We start from the raw sequence: 25,748 nt of genomic DNA, 5'->3' as shown, positions 1-25,748 counted from the left end.
ACAGTAACTGCATTGTTGTACCTCATAGAAACAGCAGGATACAGTGATAAAATGAATTGAAGAAGTTAGACACATGAAATGTTAAGATAATCTTGTTCTTCATTCAGTAGAATGGCACAGTTTTGCTTTTGGCAATATGTTTTATGTTTAGACTATAAATTTTAAAAATCCTCCTGCTTTAAAATGCCTGTAAGTGCTGGATAACATAGAACAAAATCTTTTAAAAAGATTCATCATTGCACTTAATTGAAAAGAGGCCAAATATACCGAGGGAAATGAAAACCTTAGGGATATCTGCCAGTACCAAGAATTTAGAGACTTTGTTCCTTATTTATTTATTTAAATAAATATAATTAACATATAACAATGTGAAAGCTTAAGGTTTATAAAGGGTTGATATGGTACACATATATTGCAAAATTATTACCACCATAGGGATAACAAATTTTACCATCGCATTACATAATTACTGTTTGTTTTTTGTGGTGAGAACATTTCAGATGTAATGTCTTAGCAACTTTCAAGTATATATGCAATATTATTAACTATAATTACCATGCTGTATATTAGATCCCCACAACCTACTCATATTGTAACTGGAAGTTCGTACCCTTTGACCAACTTTTCCCATTCCCCCCTGCCTCAGCCCTGGCAACCACCATTCTACTCTGATTTCCGATTTAAGTGATATCAACCAGTATTTGGCTTCCTCTGTCTGACTTACTTCATTTCCCATAATGCCCTCAAGGTCCATTCATGTTGTGAATGGTGGCTTCTTCTTTCTCGTGGCTGAATATTACACACCCACAAATACACACGCCCACACAAACACACACATGCATACACACGTGAACACACACACACACATATCTATCTCACATCTTCTTTATCCAATCATCTGTTGACAGACACTTAGGTTATGTCCATGTCTTTGCCATTGTGAATAATGCTGTAATGAGCATGGCAGTGCAGATACCACTTTGAGGTAGTGATTTCATTTCCTTTGGTTATCTACTCACTATGATATGATTCAATACTGCTTTCCATAGTGACTGTATCAATTTACATTCCCACCAACAGTGCACAAGGATTCCCTTTTCTCCCCATCCTCACAAAAACTTGTCTCTTGTCTTTTTGATGATAGTCATTTTAGCAGGCATGAGGTGATATCAGGTTGTGGTTTTAATTTGCATTTACCTGATGATTAGTGACAATGAGCTCTTTTTCGTCTACCTGTTGGCTATTTGCCCGTCTTCTTTAGAAAAATGTCTATTCAGATCATCTGCCCATTTCAGATGTTTTTTTTTGCTATTGAGTTGTATGAGTTCTTTATATATATTTTTGATATTAATCCATCATCAGATATACGATTTGCAGATATTTTGTCCCATTCAGTCAGTTGCCTTTCATTTTGTTGATGCTGTTGTTATATAGAAGCTTTTCAGTTTCATGTAGTCTCACTTATTAATGTTTGCTTTTGTTGTTTGTACTTTTGGTGTCATATCCAAAAAAAAACCCAAACAAACAAACAAACAAAAACCAGAACACTGTTGCCAAGATCAATGTCAGGGAGCTTTTTCCCTGTTTTCTTGTAGAAGTTTTATAGGTTCTGGTCTTTTGTTTGTCTTTAATACATTTCAAATTAAATTTTGTGAGTGTTGTAAAGTAGGATGTCTAGTTTCATTCTTTTATATGTGAATATCCATTTTTCCCAGCACCATTTATTGGTGAGACTGTCCTTTTCCCACTGAATATAGTTGGCTCCTTTGTCAAATATTAGTTGACCATATATACAAGGTTTTTTTTTTTTTTGGGGGTGGTGGGAGTTGGGTTTCTTGATTCTGTTGTGTTAATTTGTGTGTCTATCTATTTTTATGCTGGTACCATACTGCTTTGAATACTTTAGCCTTATATAGACTCCATCTCTTGAAGGACTATTTTGTAATATTGCATTGCATGGATATGGATGCAAAGAGGGGAGAAATTTTTGACCATTTAATAACCTATTATCCAAATCAAGATAATAGAAATGTTATCCCCTAAAAATACCAGTGGAATAGGAGAATCCCAAAGACATGGAGAATGTCACAAAAGTAGCCAATGAGAAAAGGCAAAATTTCCACAAAAGAATAACATAGATTGAACAGCTGGCTTTTAAACAGTAAATGCAGAAGACTGAACATAATAAATGTTTTCAAAGTTTTGAGAAAATAACTCCCAAATGTTGTTGCATATAGCCAGCTTAATTATCATTTGAGAATGAGTGTAAAATAAAGAATTTATAGAAAAACAAAACTCTGTTTATGACCAATAGATCTTCATTAAAGAAACTTCCCAGAAGAAGAAATATAGTGCAAGGAGAATTGGTGAATAAATAAATTGTTGAGAGCATGCACAAACTGGATAATCATTGATTAAATAATAATCATGCCTAATTTTGCAAAAAACGAAATTCAAAATATTAGACAACAATAAAATGAAAATACGGGATGATCTAATTGAAAGTGTTAGAAGGCCTTGTATTGGTTAGAAAATGAATACAGAAACTGTTTAATTTTAGACTCTAAATTTGCATGTTAAAAATTTAAACCAACACTGAAACCATAGATACACTATTTAATTCCAAATTTAAGTATGAGTGAGTGAGGGGACTTTTAAAAAGTTCTATCAACCCAAAATAAGGCAAGGAGAGAAAAAATGTTTGATAGGATACCATAGACATCATTCTATTTCACAATATTCATTACCAAATTTCAGTGATTTATACTCCAGTTAAAAGTCAGACTATTATATTGGATTTATAAAACTCAAATTCTGGTATATATTGTGTATATTAAAACAATTAAAAAATCAGGATTCATAAATGTGGATAGTGAAGCGGAGAAAAGACGGGGAGAAGAAAAAGAAATAGGCCAAACTAAATATGAGACTGCGATAGAAGCTGAGGCCATATCAAACATAACGACCAAAACGTTTACCACGTAATGATGAACAATGCTAAAGCTGCATATACCTGACACGAAAGCTGGAAGTATGCATTGAGGTGTTAGAGCATCCTGGGGAAGCATACTCTTCTCCCTGCAGGGGGCTGGGTCAAGGGCATGTCCGTGGGGAAATAGATCATCTTGACTTCTCTTTCAAGCAAAATCAATTCTGGGGGATTATAGACATAAATATGAAAGGTAAAGCAGTAAAGCTTAAAAACATAGCATAGAAAAATATCTGTATGACCTTGATGTAAGAAAAATATTTCTCAAATAAGAAGTAAAAGTAGTAACCACGAAACAAAGGTTGATGTCTATCCCAATATATTCAAATTAGGAACTTTTTTCCCAAACACGTGACTAACTGAGTAAAGGGACTTGCCATAGAATAGGAGAAGTTGTTCAGAGTAGTTGTAGGCTACAAAGACAGAAATGGGAGAAATTTAAGGAGTAAAGTATCCAACTTAAGATGTGAGGAAATGAAAACCAGAATAAACCCAAAGAAAGTAAAAGACATGAAAACATAAGCACATGAGAACAGAAGTTGATAATATAATGAGTAGGATACAATGGAAAAAATCAAGAAAGCCAAAATTTGGTCATCTGGAAGTTTGAGTGAGAAAAAATAAGAGAAGGCATAAAAACAGGAGAAAGAAAAAAAAGCACATAAATACTGCAAAAATTAAAACAATAGTAATTAATCATGTATTTCCAATTTTATGCCAATACAATGCAAGATTAGAGAAAAATGGACACTTTCCTAGCAATACATAAATTATCAAAATGAACTTAAGGAATGAAAACTCAATAAAGTACGATAAAGAATTCATGATTTGAAATCTATTAGATCAGTTAGCTTTTGATGCACAGCAAATCAACTCAAAACTTAATGGATTGAAAGAACAACTATTTACTTCACAATTTTGTGAGTTGTCAGTTTGGAGTGGGCTTGATTGAACGCTTCTTGTATTCTCAGTGGGTTCATTCATGCATCTTTTGCTAACTGCTAGGTTTTCTGGAGACTGGCAGTACTAGAATGACCTTAGCTGGGGTGTCTCACCTCTGCTTCATGTGATCTCTAATTTCTAGCAGTCTAGCCCAAGCTTCTTTACATGGTGGCTGAACAGGGTTTCCAGAGCTGGAGCAAAAGTGTGCACAGCCTTTTGAATCCAAGGCTTGAAACTTGCACATTATTGTTATTGCATAATATTGGTCAAACCATGTTATAAGGCAGATTTAAGGGTATGGGAAATAGACTTCACCTTTTTATGGGAAATAGACTCCCATTGCACAGGGCAACAGTCCAACAAGAAGCAAATGATTGTCACCATTTTTGCAATCTACAGTGTCTCTCCACCAAATAACCACTATGTTGAGACAATTTTACAGACAATTTTATAACCATATCCAAGGAAATAATTCTTATCTTACATAAACTCTACCAGAGAAGAGAATAAATGAGAACGCTACCCATCTCATTCATGGAATAGAGTGACTTTTATTCCCTATCAGACAAGGACTGTATGGGAAAGAAATTGTATAGTCCAACATGCTTTTGAATACAGATTGAATTAAAAATTCTGAAAAAAATTAAATAAAAACTAGCAAACTGAACATAGCAGTGTGTGTGTGTGTGTGTGTGTGTGTGTGTCAGTGTCAGACCAAGTTGATTATTTCAACAATGCAAATCTGTTTTTATCATCAATAAATTTATTAATATAATTCACCACAGTAAACAAAAGGAGAAAAAAAAATCCTATGGTCAATTCAAGAGGCAGAAAAGTATTACATGAAATTCAATACTGACTCATGTTAAAATACTCTTAACAAAATAAGAATAGAAGGAAACTTCATTAAACTGATAAACAGTCCACAAATGAAACACACATAAAAAACATCATACTTACAGTTTAAATATTAAGAGAATTCCTGTTAAGATCAGGTATCATACAAGAATCCTTTTAACCATTGTTTCTTTTCAGCATTACGCTGTAATTTATTTATTACACTGAAATTTATTTATTACCTACAGTAATAAATAAATACAAGTAACAAATAAAAACCTTAAGGATTATAAAAAAGGAAAATATGATTATTCCCAAATTATGTAATTGACTACATAGAACCACAAATTATTAGATTTACCAAGATTGTTTAGAAAGATTGCTGGATATAAAAACCAAAGACAAAATTAATTACATTGCTGAAAAAAAGCAGCAGCAACAGCAACAAAAATGCAGTTAAGTAGAATATTTCATTTGCAATATCAAAAGTGTATAAAGAACTTAAGAACAAATTAAAATATGTGCATGACAATTATGGAACAAATTATAAAATTTTATTAAAATTATTAAAGAAGACTTAAATGGGGAGAGGTTTACCATATTCTTGAAGAAGAGGCTTAAAAATAACAAAAAAGTCAATTTTTCCCAAATTGATCTTTAAATTCAATGAAGTTGTAAGAAATTCCCAACAGAATTTTTTTTTTCTGATGGAATCTATAAGCTGATTCCAAAATTCCTACGGAAGACTTTAGAATAATGAAGAGAATTCTGAAAAAGTAAAAGGAGACTTTCTCTTTCCATAAAGAAGTAAAAAGAGACTTTTTCTTTCAGATATAACTTACTATAAGTATAAGATATATGAGGTCTGACAATTAAGGTGGTGAACTCAGCCTAGAAAAAGTGCTCCATACCTCATTGCTGAATATCACTATGGTCACTTTTGAAGTCCTCCCCTTGGGAAGCTATGCACCCAGTCCACCAGTTCCTAAAGCAATTTTGGAACTCTTTTTCTGGAATAGCCATCAGAGCTGTCATTGCATTACGCTTAATGTTCTGAATGTAATCAAAATGTCTTTCTTTGAATATTTCCTTTATCTTCGGGTAAAGAAAGAAGTCATTGGGGGCCAGATCAGGTGAGTAGGGAGGGTGTTCCAATACAGTTATTTGTTTCCTGGCTGAAAACTCCCTCACAGACAGTGCCGTGTGAGCTGGTGCACTGTCGTGATACAAGAGCCATGAATTGTTGGTGAAAAGTTCAGGTCGTCTAACTTTTTCACGCAGCCTTTTCAGCACTTCCAAATAGTCCACTTGGTTAACTGTTTGTCCAGTTGGTACAAATTCATAATGAATAATCCCTCTGATAGCAAAAAAGGTGAGCAACATCATTGTAATACGTTCACGAACTCAATTGTCAGAACTCGTAACTTATTATAGAGTTAGAACAATCAACAGAGAATGAGGTATCAGTATAAAGATTGGCATATGAACCAAGAGAACAGAATGGAGAGGCCAGGAGATTCTTTCATTATATGTGAAAGCTTAGAAACTTGATACATCACTGAAGTATCACAGAGCATTGCTGCTCTATGGAAAAAGGATGTATTCATCAATAAATGGTTAGGAAAACCAGTTACTTAAATATTTAATATATACGGTATTAATTGACGTAATTGATTTTAATATATAGGGTTGGAAAAGTTTCAAATATGTATTTGGACACCATACACAAAAATCAATTACAATTACAATTAAGTAACTAAATGGGAAAGCAAAACTTTGGAAGTTTCAAAAGCCAACATAGGAACATACATGTATCTTCATGCTCTCAGGGTGGAGAAGAATTTCTTAAGCAAGATTAAAAACTGTAAAATGATTAAAGAAAATATTGGTAAGTTGAATATATAAAATAAAATGTTTATCAACGATGATCGTGGCAACAGTATCAATTAGCAAAGCAATAATATCCATTTAAAAATGCCACAAATCTGTAAGAAAGATTATTGTAACTCAATAAGAAATCAGGCAAAAAATATGAAAGGTAAGTTTCCTATAGTGGAAACATGAATAGTCAATGAATGAATTAAAAGAAATTCAATTTCAATAGTTACCCTGGAAATGCAAATTAAAACCATTATGAAATACCATTTCTTACCCATTAGTCTGGAGAGATGAAAAAAAACACCTGACAGTGGTGAGTGTGGGGAGTTAGTTGAGCCGAGGTTGTTGTTGAGCCAAGGGAACTTGAATTGGTAGAACCACTAAATAAAGCAATTTGGGAGTTTCTTTATAAAATTGAAGATGTGCATACCTTATGACCCAGGAACTCAACTTCTCTATAATCGAAGAACTCTTGGTCATGTACCCAACGAGATATGTACAATCATCATCACAGGAGCATTTTTATTTTTATTTTAGAATTTTAAAAACTTGGAGAAAGAAACTAATTGTCCATCAATTGGAGAATATCTAAAAAGAATATTGTAGAATCACTGAACTCATTGACATTAAATAAAAATGGATGAATTGCAAACATAATATTTAGTGAAAAAGCACAGAAGAGAAAATTATGGTATTAAAAATTTTGTTTACAAATGCAAAATAATCCAATATATTGTTTATTTATATACCCAAAGAGGTAAAAAGATAAATGCAGGGGAAGGATTAATATTAATTTAGAATAATTTATTTCTGAGAGAAGGGAATGGGAATTTTATTAGGGATGGGCACCCAGACGTTTTCAACTATAGCGTTATATTGTATTTCTTAGTGATTACAGTTCTTTGCTTTATTTTGCTTTCAACTTTTTTGTACATTGTAAATATTCAAAATAAAAGAGCATGTCATAAGTTTTCAGCATGATAGTTCATGTATGTGTGTGTATATACACATATACCCATATATACATATAGACAGAGGGAGCCAAAAAAAATGTATGCACATTTTAGGAAAGGAAAACTGTATTAAAATTGTAATACTCAACATATACTGATGACAAATGATGAACATGTACAAGTCATGTTTGACTTCTGCAATTACAAGAGATGCTCAAAGTGGTTACCATCAGCGTCCAGACACTTCTGATTATGGTGGACTACTGCTGATCGGCGTTGATCAAAGTGTCCACTTGTATACATTTTTTTGGCACCCCCAGTGTGTGTGTGTGTGTGTGTGTGTGTGTGTGTGTGTGTGTGTGTATGTGTATATATATATATGGTCTGACAAGTTCGTGAACTTGTTGCAAACCTTTTTTTGGTATCAGAAGGATTATTTATTATGAATTTGTACCAATTGAATAAACAGTTAACCAAGTTTACTATTTGGAAATGCTGAAAAGGCTGCGTGAAAAAGTTAGGTGACTTGAACTTTTCATCAACAATTCATGGTTCTTGCATCATGACAACACACCAGCTCACACAGCACTGTCTGTGAGGAAGCTTTTAGCCAGTAAACACATAACTGTATTGAAACACCCTCCCTCCTCACCTGATCTGGCTCCCAGTGACTTCTTTCTTTACCTGAAGATAAAGGAAATATTAAAGGGAAAACATTTTGATACCATTCAGGACATCAAGGGTAATACGACAACAGCTCTAATAGCCATTCCAGAAAAAGAGTTCCAAAATTGCTTTGAAGGTGGACTAGGTGCTGGCATGGGTGGGTAGTTTCCCAAGGGGAGTACTTCGAAGGTGACTGTAGTGATATTCAGTAATGAGGTATGTAGCGCTTTTTCTAGCATGAGTTCTCAAACTTACTTGTCAGACCTTCGTATTCTTAAAATGAATGACTCAACCAGCTATGAATCTGTCTTATTTGTGAAGTGGCAACGGTCCCTCTTTTAAAGGTAATACAGGTTATATAAGAATATACATTAAAAGCACGTGGCCCATAGATATTTTTCAATATGCATCCTTTCCTTCCTTTCTTGTGACTTAATGCTCCCTGTGTGCTCAACGCTGTACTATATAAAAATGATAGGCCCCTTTCCTGCCTTTTAGGTACTTCTTTTTCAGTAAGGAATTTGTGGTTAAGAGAGGGAGAACAGTGATTCCTGTTGTCTATTCTAGCTTGATGAAGGTATGATTCTCTGTAGACGTAAGGAAGCTTGTGCTGAAGGGCCCAAATCCCCAATAAAGACAGAAAGTACAAAGGGTGGTCTTAGATTTGGACAATCATTTTGCTGTAGAGGTGGGTTTATGGGGATGTGGAAAAGAATATCAACAATCATTGAATGCTTTGTGATGTGCAGCTGTACATACATTATCTCAGTTAATTACATTTGCCCTTTACAGAATCCTAATGAGATAGCTATTATTATCTCTATTGTATAAATCGGGCAATGGGACTCAGAGATTTAGCTATTTGCCAGTCTCACATAGTTTCTAAGTGAGGGAAATGGGATTTAAGCTTAGGTCTTTTTTATTTCTTTGCTCATTCATTTAAACTTGCATTCAAAAAATAGTTTTAGGGTCTTGCTTACCATGTACTAGTCACTGTGTTAGATGATGGAGATATGCCACTTCGCTACACCAGGTCCCGTGGAGGAGACAGACTATTGCCCTTTTTTGGGGCTCCTGCCCAAAGGAACAGGTGGTCCCAGGGAGAAGCACCAGAAGGGGATGGCATTTCCACACACTCAGTAGCGAGCAGTGTGAATCTCCTTGCTCCCCAGTCAGGAGTAGCCCCGTGGAATGGTTCTTTAGAAGGGGACCTTTCAAAACTCATCTTAGAATCCTGTATGCCGCCAGTACTTCTGGTCATCCTTTGGTGAGGTGAGATGGCTGGGTAGGGAAAATATGTCAGTGTCTCATTACAGAAATTATCTCGATCAGTTTAATACCCCTGTAAAAGATTCAGCCCTTCTCAGGTGAGAGTCAGCACATCTTTAGGCTTTTAATATTTATCTTGTAGAAGGTACCTCTTGGGTCCAAGAACAATGCTTGCTTTATTGCTCCAGAACTAAAAATGCTTATTATGTGTTTTTAGGTTAAAACACTATTATTCTCTGTTTTAAATATTAATACTGTGCTTCACAGGCAAAGTAAAAGCAAAAACTCCTCACTTGTCAAACCTAACTTCTGGGCCCTGGTGGATCCTAAGGATAGTGCAATAAAAGTGTTGCTGATTAAAAAGTAGAGGATGGTGTCTGGCACAGAAGCTTCTAGCATTAGGTAATTCCTGTCAGAGACATAGAACACAAGCTACGATTTCTTCACTTGAAAACTGCATCCATTTGAGAAAATAGCTGGCCAGTAGTGATAGGCTTATCTGAATCTTCTGATTGTCATGGGTTTTCATTATCAAGATGGTTGACTACCACTCAATTTCCCTTTGATGTATTCTAAGCTGATTATGCTTTTACTATTTCAGAGGGTAAAAAAAAATAAAGAACAAGCCTAGGTGAATGGCAGTGAGTTCTAGGACGCTTTGGTGGCTTGGGTCTTCAGGCAGTTTCTAAACAATTAAAATCTCAGGGAGAATTCACATCCCAGAGCTTTTCACAGAGGCCAAAATAACTCTCTCTCTCTCTCTCTCTCTCTCTCTCTCTCTCTCTCTCTCTCTCTCTCTCTCTCACACACACACACACACACACACACACACACACACACACACACACACTTCTGGGTGAATTTGGGTATGAAACCTTTCCCTTACCTGGACATCACTGTCTCCTAAACAGCTGAGCAGTCACTGGGAAGTAAAATTGATTACAATTTTTTATTTTATTTTTTATGCTGCAGCTGTTTTTTTTTTTTTTACCTCAGCTGGTTCCCATAATTCCACAGATGGTAAACATATGTTTATAGGCACATAGAAAAAGCAGCTATGTTGATTCCTCCCATCTCTAATTCTTATTTTTCCTTTCATGCAGAAAGTCAAAGTTGCAGAGCTGAGGAATCTTATATATTTGTAGATTAATATTTCTGTGCGTTAAGACTTTGGAAACAGCAGGACAGCTAATGATATGCTAATGAGCTGACAGTTTTTATTGATCGTAATGAAGGTTGACAAGTGTCTTGCTTAGCTTTTGTGCAAGCTGGAATATTTTATTAACTGTCTTCAGGGCAGAAATACATAATTGGTTGCATTTTGAAAATCCTCCTTGTGAGTTTCCCCAGTCTTACTTTTTGTTAGCCTGTTGCCAGTGCTAGGTTCCTTGCCAGTTTATAAACAGAACATATCTTCATCCGTATATTTACATGCCCTGCAGGAACTCTCCCCAGCCCCTTTTCCTTTCCCTTTCAAAGCAATTTGTTTCAGTGTTTTAGCATACAAAAAAGTAGAACCATTTTCTTCAGTGTAAACAGAGATCTGCAGAGAAATAAGCACACGTTAAAAAAGAATTAGCATTTGTTTGGCACAGAGCTGCTTTCATTTGTACCAGAAAGCCATGAATCTTAGAAGGGTTTGCCTAATCTTAGTTATTCCATGCATAAGAGAGTAATAATGGCATACTTTTTCTAATCTATTTTTTATTGCATCTTTTTATATTTCTTACTGTGAAATGTTCTTTGAACAATGGAAATAATGGGCATTAGTCCTCCAAACAAAAAACCTATAATGCACAACCTATCTGGTACAAATTTATTTTTTAGTGCCTGGTGAGTTGAGTGCAGGAGGTAGAAAGTGGTGACAGGTGAATGTAACAAAGGGGGTGGGGGGAATCCATTTTTCTCGCTTCCATCAGTACTAATGGTAAAAGTTTATTAATTTGGGTTCTGCACGTTAGGATTTATTTAGCTCCCCAGATTGGCTGAGTTTTAACATTGAACTAACAATGAGAAAATACATTTAGCAAATTAATATTGTAAATAAGACCATAGGGGGCGGGGGATAATGGCTACCTAAAATGACCTCTGTTTTCCAACACTGAAAAACTGTTCTAGAAAACTGTTAGCATCCAATACAAATAATTCGTTATGAAAAATTAAATAGTATCTGTCAATTTAGGCAATTAACATGGTACCTCATTTTGATAACAGGACCTCATGTTAGCTCCTGTAACTATAAGACTTTCTCAAATGATCTATTTTGCCTTCGCCATGTTGTAGTCGCCCAGCACTGAGTTTGGAGTTTGCAGACCAGCAGTTTATGGCCTAGCATTCAGGTGTCCTTTGGGAAAGCTACTTAAAGTATCAAAGTCCTAAGGTTTTGCGGGTCCATTGACCAGGTGATCGGGTCCTAGATCAGGCCCTAAATCTGTAGTCCTCACTGGGGTATCAAAATGACCTTGGAAGTTTTTTCAAAATAGGTCTGACTGTCCTCTCTCCATCTCCTCTAAAATTCTAAACCCCTAGTTTAAAAACTAATAGTCTACAAGATCTTCATAAACTCTTACCAGCTGTGAAAAGTATATTGTCCAATATTGTGTAATCATAGTTTTCAGGAATTCTATTCTTTTAAGATATTTATTGTGCCTACTTTGTGAAATATACTCTGATAGGACCCGCAGAGGGGGGACTGAGATGAAAATATAGTTTTTGCCTTCATGTGTTGGTAATTTAGTAATTCTGTTGGTTGCCATGCAGTTCCAAATCAGGGGGATTTTACTCAGTTTGTATATTGCATTTGGATGATGTTTTCACCTCTGTGAACTTTTTTTTTTTAAAATTTTGTAACAGTATCTTTTCCTAATTATTTATTTTTTATTTACTTATTTTTGTATTAGTTTCAGGTGTACAAAACAGTGTAATAGACATTTATCATTTATATCCCTCACACAGTGATAACCCCTTGCCCCCAATCTATTACCCCTCTGACATCGCATAGAGCCGTTACATTTCCACTGTGTCTATTCCTAATGCTGTACTCTACTTCTTGTAAATATATATATATATAATTATCATTGACATTCATTATTGTTCACTTCAGCTTCAGGTGTACAATGCAGTGATCAGGCATCTACACCATCCCTGAGGTGGTCTCCCTAATGAGACAAGTGTCCATCAGATACCCTACAAAATCTTTACAACATTATTGATTACATTCCCCAAATTGACTTTCGTATCCCTGTGGCAATCTTGTGGTTACCGATTGTGCTTTCTAATTCCCTTGCCTTACCTCTTATCCTCACCCCGCCTCCCATCTAGCCACCCTCAGTTTTTCTTCTGTGATTCTGAGACTGTTTTTGATTAGTCTGTTCATTTATTCTTTTCTTTAGATTCCACATGTAAGTGAGATCATATGGTAGTTGTCTTTCTCCATCTGACTTATTTCACTTAGCTTAAAGTTCTCTAGGTCCATCCATATTGTTGCAAATGATAAGATTTCATTCTTCTTTTTGGCTGTATAATACTCCATTGTACAAATGTACCACAGTTTCTTAGTCTAGTAGTCTACTGATGGGCATTTCAATTGTTTCCATGTCTTGGCTATTGTGTATAGTGCTGCAATAAACATAGGAGTGCATAAATTTTTTTGAATTAGAGTTTTGCATTTCTCCAAATAGATACCTAGGAGTGGAATTACTGGGTCAAAAGGTTGTTCCATTTTCAGTTTTTTGAGATACCTCCTTACTGTTTTCCATAGAGGCTGCACCAATCTGCAATCCCACCAACAGTGCACAAGGGTTCCCTTTTCTCCACATCCGCGCCAGCACTTGTTTGTTGATTTATTGATGATAGCCATTTTGACTGGGGTGAGGTGGTATCTCATTGTGGTTTTTATTTGCATTTCTCTAATGATTAGTGAGGTTGAGCATTTTTTCACATGTCTGTTTGTCATCTGTAGGTCTTCTTTAGAGAAATGTCTCTTTATGTCCTCTGTCCATTTTTTAATTGGGTTATTTGTTTTTCTGGAGTTGAGTTGACTGAGTTTTTTAGAAATTTTGGATATTAACTCCTTATGGGATATATCATTGGTAAATATGTTCTCCCATTCTGTAGGATCCCTTTTTGTTTTATTGATGGTTTCCTTTGTGAGAAAACTTTTTAGTATGATGTAATCCCACATGTTTATTTTTTCTCTTACTTCCCTTGTCCAAGGGGATGTATCAATAAAAATCTTACTCTGGGTAATGCCTGTAAACTTTCATCCTATATTTTCTTCTAGAGTTTTGTGGTTTCAGATCTTACATTTAAGTCTTTAATCCATTTTAAATTTATTCTTGTATATGGTGTAAGGAGGAGGTCCAGCGTCATTTTTTTGCATGTGTCTGTCCAAGTTTCCCAGCACCATTTATTGAACAGGCTGTCTTTACCCCACCATAAATTCTTGCTTCCATTGTTGTAGATTAAATGACCATATAGGCATGGATATATTTCTGGGCTCTCTATTCTGTTCCATTGATCTATGTCTCTGTTTTAATGCCAGTACCATGCTGTTTTGATTACTGTAGCCTTGTAGTATAATTTGATGTCAGGTATCATTATACCTCCCACTTTGTTTTAATTTCTCGAGATTGCCGAGGCTATCCGGGGTCTTTCATGGTTCCATATAAATTTTAGTATTATATGTTCTATTTCTGTGAAAAGTGTCCTTGGTAGGTTGATAGGAATTGCGTTGAATCTGTATATTGCCTTAGGTAGTATGGACAGTTTAACAATATTAATTCTTCCTATCCATGAGCATCGTATGTGTTTCCATCTATTTGTATCTTTAATTTCTCTCTTCAGTGTCTTATAATTTTCTGAGTACAGATTATTTGCTTCTTTGGTTAAATTTATTCCTAGGTATTTTATAGTCTTTGAAGCAATTGTAAATGGGATTGTTTTCTTAATTTCTCCTTCTAATGTTTTATTATTGGTATATACAAATGCAACTGATTGCTGAATATTAATTTTGTATCCTGCTAGTTAGCTAAATTCATTTATCCGTTCTAATAGTTTTTTGGTGGAGTCGTTAGGGTTCTCTATATATAGTATCATGTCATCTGCATATAATGACAATTTCACTTCCTCCTTACCAATTTGGCTGCCTTTTATTTCTTTGTCTTGTCTGATTTCTGAGGCTAGAACTTCCACCACTATGTTGAATAGAAGTGGAGAAAGTGGACAATCTTGCCTGGTTCCTCACTTAAGGGGAATGGTTTTAGCTTTTCCTCATTAAGTATGATGTTAGCTGTGGGTTTATCATACGTGGCCTTTATTATGTTGAGATATGGTCCATCTATTCCCACTTTCTTAAGAGATTTTTATCATAAATTGCTGCTGGATTTTGTCAAATGCTTTCTCTGCGTCTATTGATATGATCATATGATTTTTATTTTCCATTTTGTTAATGTGGTGTATCACAATAATTAATTTGCGGATGTTGAACTACCCTTGCATACCAGGAATGAATCCTACTTGATCATAGTGTATGATCTTTATAATGTATTGCTGAATTCTATTCACTAATATTTTGTTGAGAATTTTTACATCTATGTTCATTAGGGATATTGGCCTGTAGTTTTCTTTTTTTGTAATGTCTTTATCTGACTTTGGGATCAGGGGGATGGTGGCTTCATAAAAAGTGTTTGGGAGCCTTCCCTCCTTCTGGATGTTTTTGAATAGTTTGAGGAGAATAGGTGATAATTGTTTTTTTGAGTGTTTTGTAAAATTCACCTGTAAATCCATCTGGTCCAGGGCTTTTGTTTGTTGGAGCTTGTTGATACTGATTCAGTTTTCCGGGGGATAATCAGTCTATTCAGGTTTTCCATTTTTTCTTGAGTTAGCCTTGGAAGGTTGTACGCTTCTAGAAAATTGTCCATTTCTTCCAGATTGTCTAATTTGTTGGCATATAGTTGCTCATAGTAATTTTTTCAAATTTTTTTGTATTTCTGTGGTGTCTGTTGTCGCTTTTCCTCTTTTATTTCTGATTTTATTAATTTGGGTCCTCTCTCTCTTTTTTTTTTTTTGATGTGTCTTCCTAAATGTTTGTTGACTTGGTTTATCTTCTTGAAAAACCAGCTCTTGGTTTCATTGATCTTTTGTATTTTTTTGTCTTTATTTCATTTATTTCCTCTCCAATCTTTATTATCTCCTTCCTTGTACTCCCTTAGGGCTTATTTTGCTGTCCTTTTCCAGATCCCTTAAGTTTAAGGATAAACTGTTGGTTTGTGATTTTTCTTGTTTGTTTAGGTAGACCTGCATTGCTATGAATTACCCTGTTAGGACTGTTTTCGCTGCGTCCCGCAGATTTTGGGTCGTCATATTTTCATTTTCATTTGTCTCGAGATATCTCTTGATTTCTTCCCCGATTTCATTGTTGACCGGTTCATTATTTAGTTAACATGTTATTCGGCCTCCATGTATTTGTGCATCTTCCAGTTTTTTTCCTGTAGTTGATTTCTAATTTCATAGCGTTGTGGTCAAAGAAGACAATTGGTATGATTTTATTTTCTTAAATTTATCAAGACTTGTTTTGTGGCGTAACATGTGGTCTATCTTGAAAAATGTTTCATGTGTGCTTGCGAAGAACGTGTATCCTGCTGCTTTGGGGTGAAATGCTCTGAAAATATCAATTAAATCCAACAGGTCCGTGTCATTTAAGGCCATTGTTTCAATATTTATTTTCTGTCTGGAGGACCTGTCCCTTGTTGTCAGAGATGTGTTGAAGTCCCCTACTATGATAGTGTTACTGTTGATCTCTGTCTTTATGACAGTCAATATCTGTTTTATGTATTTAGGTGCTCCTATGTTGGGTACATAGATGTTTACTAGGGTTATGTCCTCTTGTTGGATCAATCCCTTTATTATTATGTAGTGCCCATCTTTGTCTTTTAATATATTCTTCATTTTAAAGTCTATTTTGTCAGATATAAGTATTGCTATTCCAACATTTTTTCTCATTTCTATTTGTATGAAATTTCTTACTCCAACCTTTCACTTTCAGCCTGTGTGTGTCTTTTGATCTGAGGTGAGTCTCTTGTATACAACATATACAAAGGTCTTGCTTTCTTATCCACTCTGCCACCCTATGTATTTGATTGGAGCATTTAATCCATTTACATTTCAAGTAATTATTGATAGGTACATAGTTATTGCCATTTTTAAAAATTTTTAGTTAGATTGTTTTCAGTTTTCTTCTGTTTACAGAATCCCTGTTAATATTTCCTGCAATGCTGGCTTGGTGATAATAAATTCCTTTAGCTTATTGTTTTCTGCGAAGCTCTTTATCTCTCCATCAACTTTAAATGATAGCCTTGCTGGATAAAGCAATCTAGGTTGTAGGTCTTTGTGTTCCATCACTTTGAGTATCTCCTGCCACTCCCTCCTGGCCTGCAAAGTTTCTGTAGAAAAGTCATTTGATAGCCTTATGGGAGTTCCCTTGTACGTAACCTTCTGCCTTTCTCTTGTTGCTTTTAGGATTCTCTTTGTGTTTAACCTTTGCCATGTTAACTATAATGTGTCTTGGTGTGAACCTGTTTGGGTTTATCCTGGTTGGAACTCTCTGCACTTCCTGGGCTTGTATGTTGGTTTCCTTCACCAGGTTAGGGAAGTTTTCAATCATTATTATTTCAAATATGTTCTCGATCCCTTGCTCCCTCTCTTCACCTTCTGGTATTCCTATGATGCACATATTGTTGTGCTTGATATTATCCCAGAGGTCTCTTAAACCACTTCATTTTTTTTTTCTTTTTGTTGTTCCACTTGGGTGATCTCTGCTAACTTGTCTTCTAAGTCGCTGATTCGATCCTCTGCTTCATCTAACCTGCTGTTAATTCCTTCAAGTGTGTTTTTATTTCAGTTATTGTATTCTTTAGTTCTAGCTGGTTGTTCATTATGATTTCTGTATCCTTCTTTATGTCGTCATTAAGCTCCTTAAACATTCTTATCATCAGTGTTCTGAACTCTGTCTCTGATAGGTTGGTTACCTCTGCTTCATTTTCTTCCAGTTCTCGAGGTTTCTTCTGTTCTTTTATTTGGGACATGTTTCTTTGTTTCCCCATTCTGGCTGACTCTTTGTGTTTGCTTCAATGTATTATGTAGGTCCCCTAGAGTTCTTAGTTCTTGCTGGGTTATCTTATGTAGTATGTGTCCTTTATGTTTGACTTGCACCACTTTCCTGTTCTCCTGTGCATGTGCTCCAAAGGTGACCCTTGTGTTGTACATATTGTCTTGTTAAAGTTGAGCTGATTGCTTTTGGCTTGCAGTAGGTGGGATTGACTCCTAGGCTGACTAGTTGTGAGACTTGGCTCTGCCCACAGTGGATGTTCTGCTGCGTGAAGATTGACCACTTAAATGTGGTTTGGCTCCTGTGGGCTCTTGTGCCTGTAGAGAATTCCCTCTGGGTGTGTCCCTTGTAGGTCAAACCCAGTAATACTCTGGTTTGGTCTGGAGTTGGCCTCTGGGTGTGTTGAATCTTGTGCCTCTTAAGCTGGGCCCTGGTAGGGCAATTTCAGAACAAAGCAAATCACCAAGCACAACAACAACAACACCAAGAAAGAAAAAAACCAAATACACTCACATGTAAAAACAACCGATAACCCACACTCAACACAGGCAAAAATATCAAAAATACAAAACAAAACAGAACAAAACAAAAAAAGCAGCACTAGTCTTGTCTTAAGCCCACCAAGTAATCTCCACATTGTCCTCTGCTGTACCAAAGAGTCCTCTGTGTATTGTGCAGGCCGAGCTGGCCACCTGGTGCTCAGTGACCCTGACACTGAAGTTCTAGATGAGTGGGGCTATGGGCTTTGGATGATAGTTTTTACAAAGTCAGTGCAGTTTCTGCTCTTGCCTACACATATGCGCACTGAGAGTACCATAGCCAGCCCTATGCCCAGGTCTCCTGAGTCTTAGGGCACTTTTTCCGTGTGTGTGTGTGTGTGTGTGTGTGTGTGTGTGTGTGTGTGTAGGGCATGAGATTCCTCAGCTGCTGAAAGCCCAGAGCTGCCTCTTCCACCTGCTGCTGACCCCTGGGTGTGTCTCCGCAGTTGTAATTGCCCTGCCCTAGGCAGGCCAGAAAGGGTGGGGGCTGGGGATGGAGAAGTCTTGTCTTCCCCAGCCCAGCAGGGTCACACTTTTCCTGCTGGCCAGAAAAGGTGGGGGTTAGGGATGGAGGCGTCTTCTCTCTCCCAGCCCAGTAGTGTCACACTCTTCCTGGGTCACAGCAGCTGCAAACCGGGTCTTCCCAGATCCTGAGCGCTACTGCTTCTCTGTAATCTGACACTACTCCTCAGTTCAGGGGCCAGCTTGAGTCTCTGGAAGGGTGGAGGGAGGATTGGGAGAGTGGGGTGATGGGCCCTGGTATTGTGTTTATGTCCTTTGTACACCTAGGGTCCAGCTGGAGGTCTCAGCTGAGGTTACTGCCTCAATCGCTAGATATGCTGCTCTCTCGGCAGGAGAGATCAGCTGTGAGACAAAGGGAAAGAGCCCACCTCCTGGCTCTTGTGGTCTCTGTTCTGTGTCCTGGGGCCCCTGCATCTCTGTAGCCGTGGATGTGGGCCACGTCTCCACTCCGCTCCCTTCCCTCTTCCCCTGCTTGCGCAGTTTCCCCACCTTTGAGTAATCCTTGTTTGAGTCTCTTAGCTGTTCTGTGTCATGAGTCGAGAGTCCTTTGATGGATTATAGATGTTCAATTTGTGGTAAGTTCTGGATGAGAACTCAAGAAGACCACCTCGCTGCTGCCATTCCTGTGATGTCACCTCCCTCTGTGAACTTAATGAGTAAACCCTATTGTTCCAAAAGAAACACATGACCAACAATAGACCAGGGTTTTCAGAGTGGGGCCTTTGACTTTTCATCAGAATCAACCTGGGCAGCTTTTAAACATGACGATTTCTGGGCCCACTCCAACCCTACTGAAATAGAATCTGGGGGTTGATCCAGGAATCTGAATATTAAACAAATATTCAAGGAGATTCTTAAGAAACTCAAAGTTTGAGAAACACTGCCACAATGAATGATATGAAATAAAGCATAGGTCCGAAAAAAATGAGATCAGATGAGGTGAGCTAATATATGCCCAGCTAGAGTTGCATTTTTCAGTTCGGTATAGATACATGTAAAGTTACATGAGGAGAAATAATAGAAATTCTATCTTTTGATCCCTTGTTTTATCTTTTTTGGGAGAAGTTGCTGTGCTGAAAGGCAAATTTTTATCTGTAGAAATTCTCGAAGGTGATTTTTCTGGGAGAAATAAGGCTGATCAAGCTACTTTGTAGTTTGTAGTTTGATACTGTATGAAATTCCTTTTTGTAGTTTTCTAAAAAAAAAAAAAAGTGCATGCTTAACAAATGCTTCTTTTATTGACAAATGTCCAGGCACTAAATAGTCCAGATGGCAATTCAATGCAGTACCTTCTAGTTCTTGTTCTGGGGAAGGTACTGGAATACGTACACATGTACATCTTTACATGCACCCACACCTCCACTCAGACTTCTTTGCATTACATTTGGTATTTGTCCTGTATGTGGCCACCATTCTTTTCATCCCGCATGGAATTACATCCATTCAAATAAATTAACGTTCCCATCTTGGTGCATTTGGCAAAAACACTTTTTCGTGCCATTATGTGGACTGAGCTTCATGACCTTTCCTTAGGAAAAAATATCAAGTGCTTTGAGTTTTTGTGTTAATGGGCACAGAGAAGCTGTCGGCCCTTATTTCTGTTTTTGTTCAAGTCAACGTCATTGACCTTTACCTAATGATCTGTGTAACACACAAGTGTGTGCCAGAGATTAAAAGTGGAAAGAGAGAGAAGTGAGGAGGCTGGCAGGTAGAAGAAAGGTGTGTGAAAGAGAGGCAATTTGTAATTCATAATGTAACAAAATCATTAGTCACTTAGAAAAAAAGCAAAAGTGCCGTGTTCTATATTATGTTGCTACAGGGTGAGTGGATGGGATATCCTTTTCAAATGTTTTTTTCCATTTCTTTTTGGAAAGGTAATTAATACTACGACAAATGAAGGTTTTTTTTTCATGGCTGATAAAAATAAGAATGATTTAGGGTCTTCTGACAAACAGGTAATAGATGGACCGATTCTTATCTGGTTTGTGTGCTTTCACCATTTCCGAATCACCTCGGGTGACCAGCTGTCCTGGTTGACCTGGGAGTCTCTCAGTTTAGCACTGAACTCTCTAAATCCTAGGAAATCTCAGATAGTTGGTCACTCTAAATTCATCCACATTCAGCCTGATAGGACAGATGTGTTCTAAAATGATATTCAGCCCTCTATCATGGTCTGTTCTTTGATGGAAATCTGCCGCTTTCTCTGTCCTTTGTTCATTTTTTTTTCCCCTTTAACTTGAGAGGTAGCAAATGCACAGAGATCTAAATTGTGACAATTTCAGTTTGGCCACCTGTTTCATTGACCCAGAACTTGAATGCTGGAAGGACCCTTAGCTTGTGCATACAGCACTTCATTTTCCAGATGAAGAAACTGAAGCTTGGAGAAGGTGGTTGACTTAAGGTCCAAGTTCACCCAATTATCCAGAAATGGATCCCGAACTTGAACCCCGGTCCCCTGACTTCCACTCCTATGCTTTTCTCAAAGTTCTCAGATGTACTGGGAAGGTACCCTGTCCTCTTAAAGGAGTTAATTTGCTCTGGAAAACTGCGCAACTTCGTACCAGAAAGAAGCTGATGCAGATAGATTGCACTCCACTAATTACTCCCCGGAAGTTCCCTGCAAGAGATTATGAATCATATTGAGGAGAGTGGCAGGGACTTCCTCCCCTTGGTGGGGCTGTCTTTTCTCATCGTCTTAAACATCGCATCATCCTTGAAGAGGAAGAGGTTAATAAATGTATCTAATTCTGATGAAGACGTCCTGTGCTCCTGTTACTTCTCTTAATATTTCCAATTAATGTTTTATCTTGAAACAATAAGCAGAAAACAGCATTTGCTGATATTTTCTGCTGTTTAGAAGATGAGCACATAAATGTTAAATGTTACTTCCTCTGACAGTCTTGCACACTATCTAAAGCCTATATTTTATTTACAGATTAAACTCAATATTCTGAACCAGCTTCTACATTTTCCATCTGTTCTGTAATATCTCTTCCATCAAATCAGGGGAAAACAAAAAAAAAAACCTGTAGAAACAGAGTCTTAAAATTCAACTTGAAGTCTCCAAAAGCAAAGTCAATATTTTCATTGAGAGATGGCAGCTCTGAAGACGTTCTTAAATTAGGGGTTGTACTTCCAGACTAAGTTACAGAATTAAAAGACCATCTTTTATGCACAGTGAGATATTGAGCAAATCTTAAGACTCACCCGCCAACACTCATGTTACTTCACTAGCTGAGAGCAAAGATTGTTAGGGAATTTTCCTTATGTCTAATTTTATTTCCGTGACTCAATGAATCAATAGAAACATTTTAGTTTACTATGTTTCTATGATCTTTTTGCTCCCCCTTAAAAAAAAAAAAAGTCCTGTAAATCAGGAATATTTAATATTCCACGAAGACTAGGGCATTGAGGAGAATTTTTATTGCATCAATGCCTTTTTAGTCTGATAGTTGAAGAATATTTATGGTTGGATCTTTAGTGCTATAAGGGCATTTGCATCAGCCAGTAGTTACTAATTGTAGCTTTCTGAAAATGAATGTTCATTTCAACATTTCTAGAAGAGGATGGTTTGGAGTAGTTCAGTGTGGACTAAGGCCAACTCACCCTTTTAATGAGGGTATTGGTCTTTAAAAATAATCTGCCTTGCAGAGAACATGTGACAGGGCCATTTGAAGTGGTAACTGTAATCTTGATTGCCGCCTCTCTCTTCTGTTATCAAGGGGATCATCCAAGATGGGAAAATCATCTTTATGCCGAATGGATACATAACGCAGTGTCCAAATCTGAATCGCAGTAAGTAGCAACTTAAAGCATTTGTGAATTTTTTAATGTTACAGAACTTGTTGATAATATCAGAGAAACAGGTCAGGAGGGACACACACACACACTATATACAATGTTGACTGGTGAGATGGTAAGGGTAGTGAAAGAGAACTTATCTATACTCTATCGTTCTGTATCTTTGAATTTTTAAAAAGCTTATACTTTAGAGAATTAAAATTTGAAGGTAAGAAAAAGATTACATTAGCAGTTTTCATTCTGCAGATTGATACGGAAAGATATGTTTAATATATATATTTAAACTATTCTTTAAACTGCTTGACCTGGATGTGAATTTACTTTTCCTTTTCTATGATTATTTACATTTTTTTTCAGTCATCTCTAAATAAAAACTGGGGTTTAATTTTAATTTTAAAATGTTACATTGCTTTTCTTTTTAGTTAACAGTCCTTTTCCCCCCATTTCTCTCTTTTTGTTTATTAATAAAAGGGAAAGATCTAGACCTGAAATCCTTTGTGATTTCACACCAATTTCAAAGCAATACTTAACCAGAAAAGCAAAAGCCCTTCTACGTAGCCAAACAACTAGTGTTTTTAACAATTTCTTATATTAGCACTGTATCACTTTATTTTCTATTTTCTTTATTGAGCTTGCCCAACTTGTAGTGACTTTTTAAGCCTGGTGCAAGGAATCATGGATTTGCAAGAGCTTTTGGCCAAGATGACTGCAAAAGTAGGTATCTAACTTTCACCTGTGTTGTTTCATTTCTTTCTCCCTGCTCTCTGGAATTTAAAGTGATATGCTGTAATGGAAACATTTTAAGCCTTGGCGTCTGCAATATGTTACTATGAAAATGGTTTATTCTTGAAACAGTACTACCTACAGTAAACATAACAATTTCTGTCTTTGATACTATTAGGCTGTATCAAAATGTTTACTTGAAAAATGTTTGGAAGAAAGAGGCAGTATGTATCACCAATGATTTCCTGGGAGTGGAAAGGAATTTGCCCATTGGCTATTCAACTGGTAACATTGTGAGAGGATATATGGTCAGAGCCACTGCTGCTTATAAACTAATGCGTTTTGGATGTAAGAATAATTGCCAATAATCAGAAAGGGCAAAATAGCTATTGTTAGGAAGAGATTACTATCGCAGAAGGCATTTTATCACATTTCTAATGTATGATTCGCTTCTGGACTGGTCCTACCTGGGTTAAATAGGGAAGAAGGCAAAGCCTGCCTTTCAGCACCTTCAGTTTTATCACTCTGTATCTTTTTCTCCTCTCTGTCCTTTTCTTAACAAGAGCCTGCTGAGGGTCTGCTATGTGCCAGGCACTGTATCGGTTACAAAGGATGCACTGATGAACAGGATAGGATTTCTACCCCAGAGAAGTTCATATCGAGGGGAAGAGCCAAACATGTAAACAATTAGGGGATTTAATATATATTCATAAAATTTAGATTCATCATGAAGAGCCCTGAGCTTTGTGGAGAGAGGCACTGGATAAATAGAAAATGTAGCTAATGCTGTTGTTACGATACCAATCAGTCCTGGACATGAGTTCCAGCCTAGGGCGAAGAAAGAATTAGGTTGGACCTAAGAGGCATTGTCCTCTGCGAAAGGAAGAATTTTAATAACAGTGAAAATGATCCATGAATCCCATTCTACTGGCAGCTATGACGGCTCCTTGCCATCAGCCACTGCACGTAGAAAAAAATTGGTGGGTAGGTAATGTTTTGGAGGCAGGGCTATATTTTGGACCCATAGATTGTGTTGCTGAAGAAAATGTGTCTGTTTCAAACTAGATTTTTATCCAAGTCCCCTTTTGTCTGGGAAGGAGAGACAACACCTTTCTGAGCAACTGAGACTGAGACTCGAGAGCGAAGCATTAGCTTTTCACTTCAGTGTACAGTGGAAATGTGAAATGCAGGCAATTATTTGCCTTCCCAGCTTGTGGTGTAGAGAGGCTTTTATTTTATATTATCTGATCTCAATACTGTTAATTATATTTCAGCTTGCTACCAAACTTTTGGAACAAGAAACATGCCACTCAATCTTAGGTGATGGTGGCTGTCCCTTCCCTGGCTCTGACGATGCCCTTGCTTTCTCTGTCCTTCCTGTTCCAGGGAATGCTACTCTTTTCTTTTTAGCCATATATTACCCAGAAGCCACATTGAGCTCTGTTCTCAAAATATTATTATGGAAAATGAGCATTTTTGAGGCAGAGAATATTTAATTGTGGGCAATAGCAAGCAGAGGATAATTTAATCCACTTTCTCATCCCCTTCCACCCCCAACCCCAGGCACTTGGAAGGATTTATAAGTCTGTTTCTTTCCAACCGTGAATAGAATTATAATTAGAAAAACTTGAATACATCCATTTTCATTGCGTAGTTTGGAATCTATGGTAATCTAGAAGATTAGGAGTTGGCAAACTTTTTCTGTAAAGGGCCAGCTATTGAATTTTAGGCTTTGCAGGCTAAGAGGCAAATTTGAGAATATTATGCATATACTTATTTTATTTAAATAAAATAATTTAAAGTATGACTGTTGAGACATATAAAGATTTTTCTTAGCTCAGAGACCATACAAAAATAAGGGGTGGGCCACATTTGGTCCATGGGCCTTAGCTTATCAACTCCTGATCTGGAAGAACCTTGGAAGTCACTCATACTACGTAATATTTATTGGGTATTTACTATGTGTTAGTTGAAATGCCTACACTTTTTATATTCCCTGTCTCTGTAGTCCTCACAACAATCCTATGAGCTGGGCTTGACTTATTAGCCCCCTTTCCAGACAAGAAGACAGAGTTCCAAGAAAATTATTTGTATGTAACTTTTCCCAAGATAGTGGATGGCAGAGCTGGGACTCAGAGAAGAGGATTAGAGAGAGAAACAAAAGATATAAAGAAGGAATGGCTGATGGAGACAGGAAGGTGATGCTGCAGAGGGGAATAGAGGTATCAGTGAGAAGAATGAGCCATAGAAAGAGGAAAAGAGGAGAAAGATTCAGATGGAGTGAAAAGTGAGCACAGAGCTTATGGCAACTTTTCAATAAGGGGGAATATCAGGGCAAGTACCACGTCCCTTGGCTCACTCCTTTGGTTGCTTATTTGCCTTGGACGTACTCATATGTGGAGTTTTCTAAGTCCTGGTTTGACATCGTGTGCACTTCTGCCAGGACCACGCAAGGGCCACCGTATATCACATTATCTTCGTAAGGGTTTTCAGATCACAGAGACTGCTCAGAAGCAGACTGC

The 25,748-nt window shown here is 36.8% G+C and overlaps 1 protein-coding gene across 2 annotated transcripts in view; it reads left to right on the top strand.

Moving 5' to 3' along the window:
* Positions 1 to 25,748, top strand: part of NELL1 (neural EGFL like 1) — a 772,999-nt gene that overhangs the window by 154,053 nt on the left and 593,198 nt on the right. For both annotated transcript variants that reach the window (XM_081063734.1, XM_081063733.1), the window contains exons 6-7: positions 22,425 to 22,497; positions 23,135 to 23,217. In XM_081063734.1, coding sequence (XP_080919860.1) covers positions 22,425 to 22,497; positions 23,135 to 23,217 — 156 coding nt within the window. The remainder of the gene's footprint in view (positions 1 to 22,424; positions 22,498 to 23,134; positions 23,218 to 25,748) is intronic.

This window comes from Rhinolophus hipposideros (genome assembly GCF_964194185.1).
Source record: "Rhinolophus hipposideros genome assembly, chromosome: 10".
Taxonomy (NCBI): Eukaryota; Metazoa; Chordata; class Mammalia; order Chiroptera; family Rhinolophidae; genus Rhinolophus; species Rhinolophus hipposideros.
The sequence above is the reverse complement of the archived record's forward strand: the minus strand, read 5'-3'. Positions and strand labels throughout refer to the sequence as shown.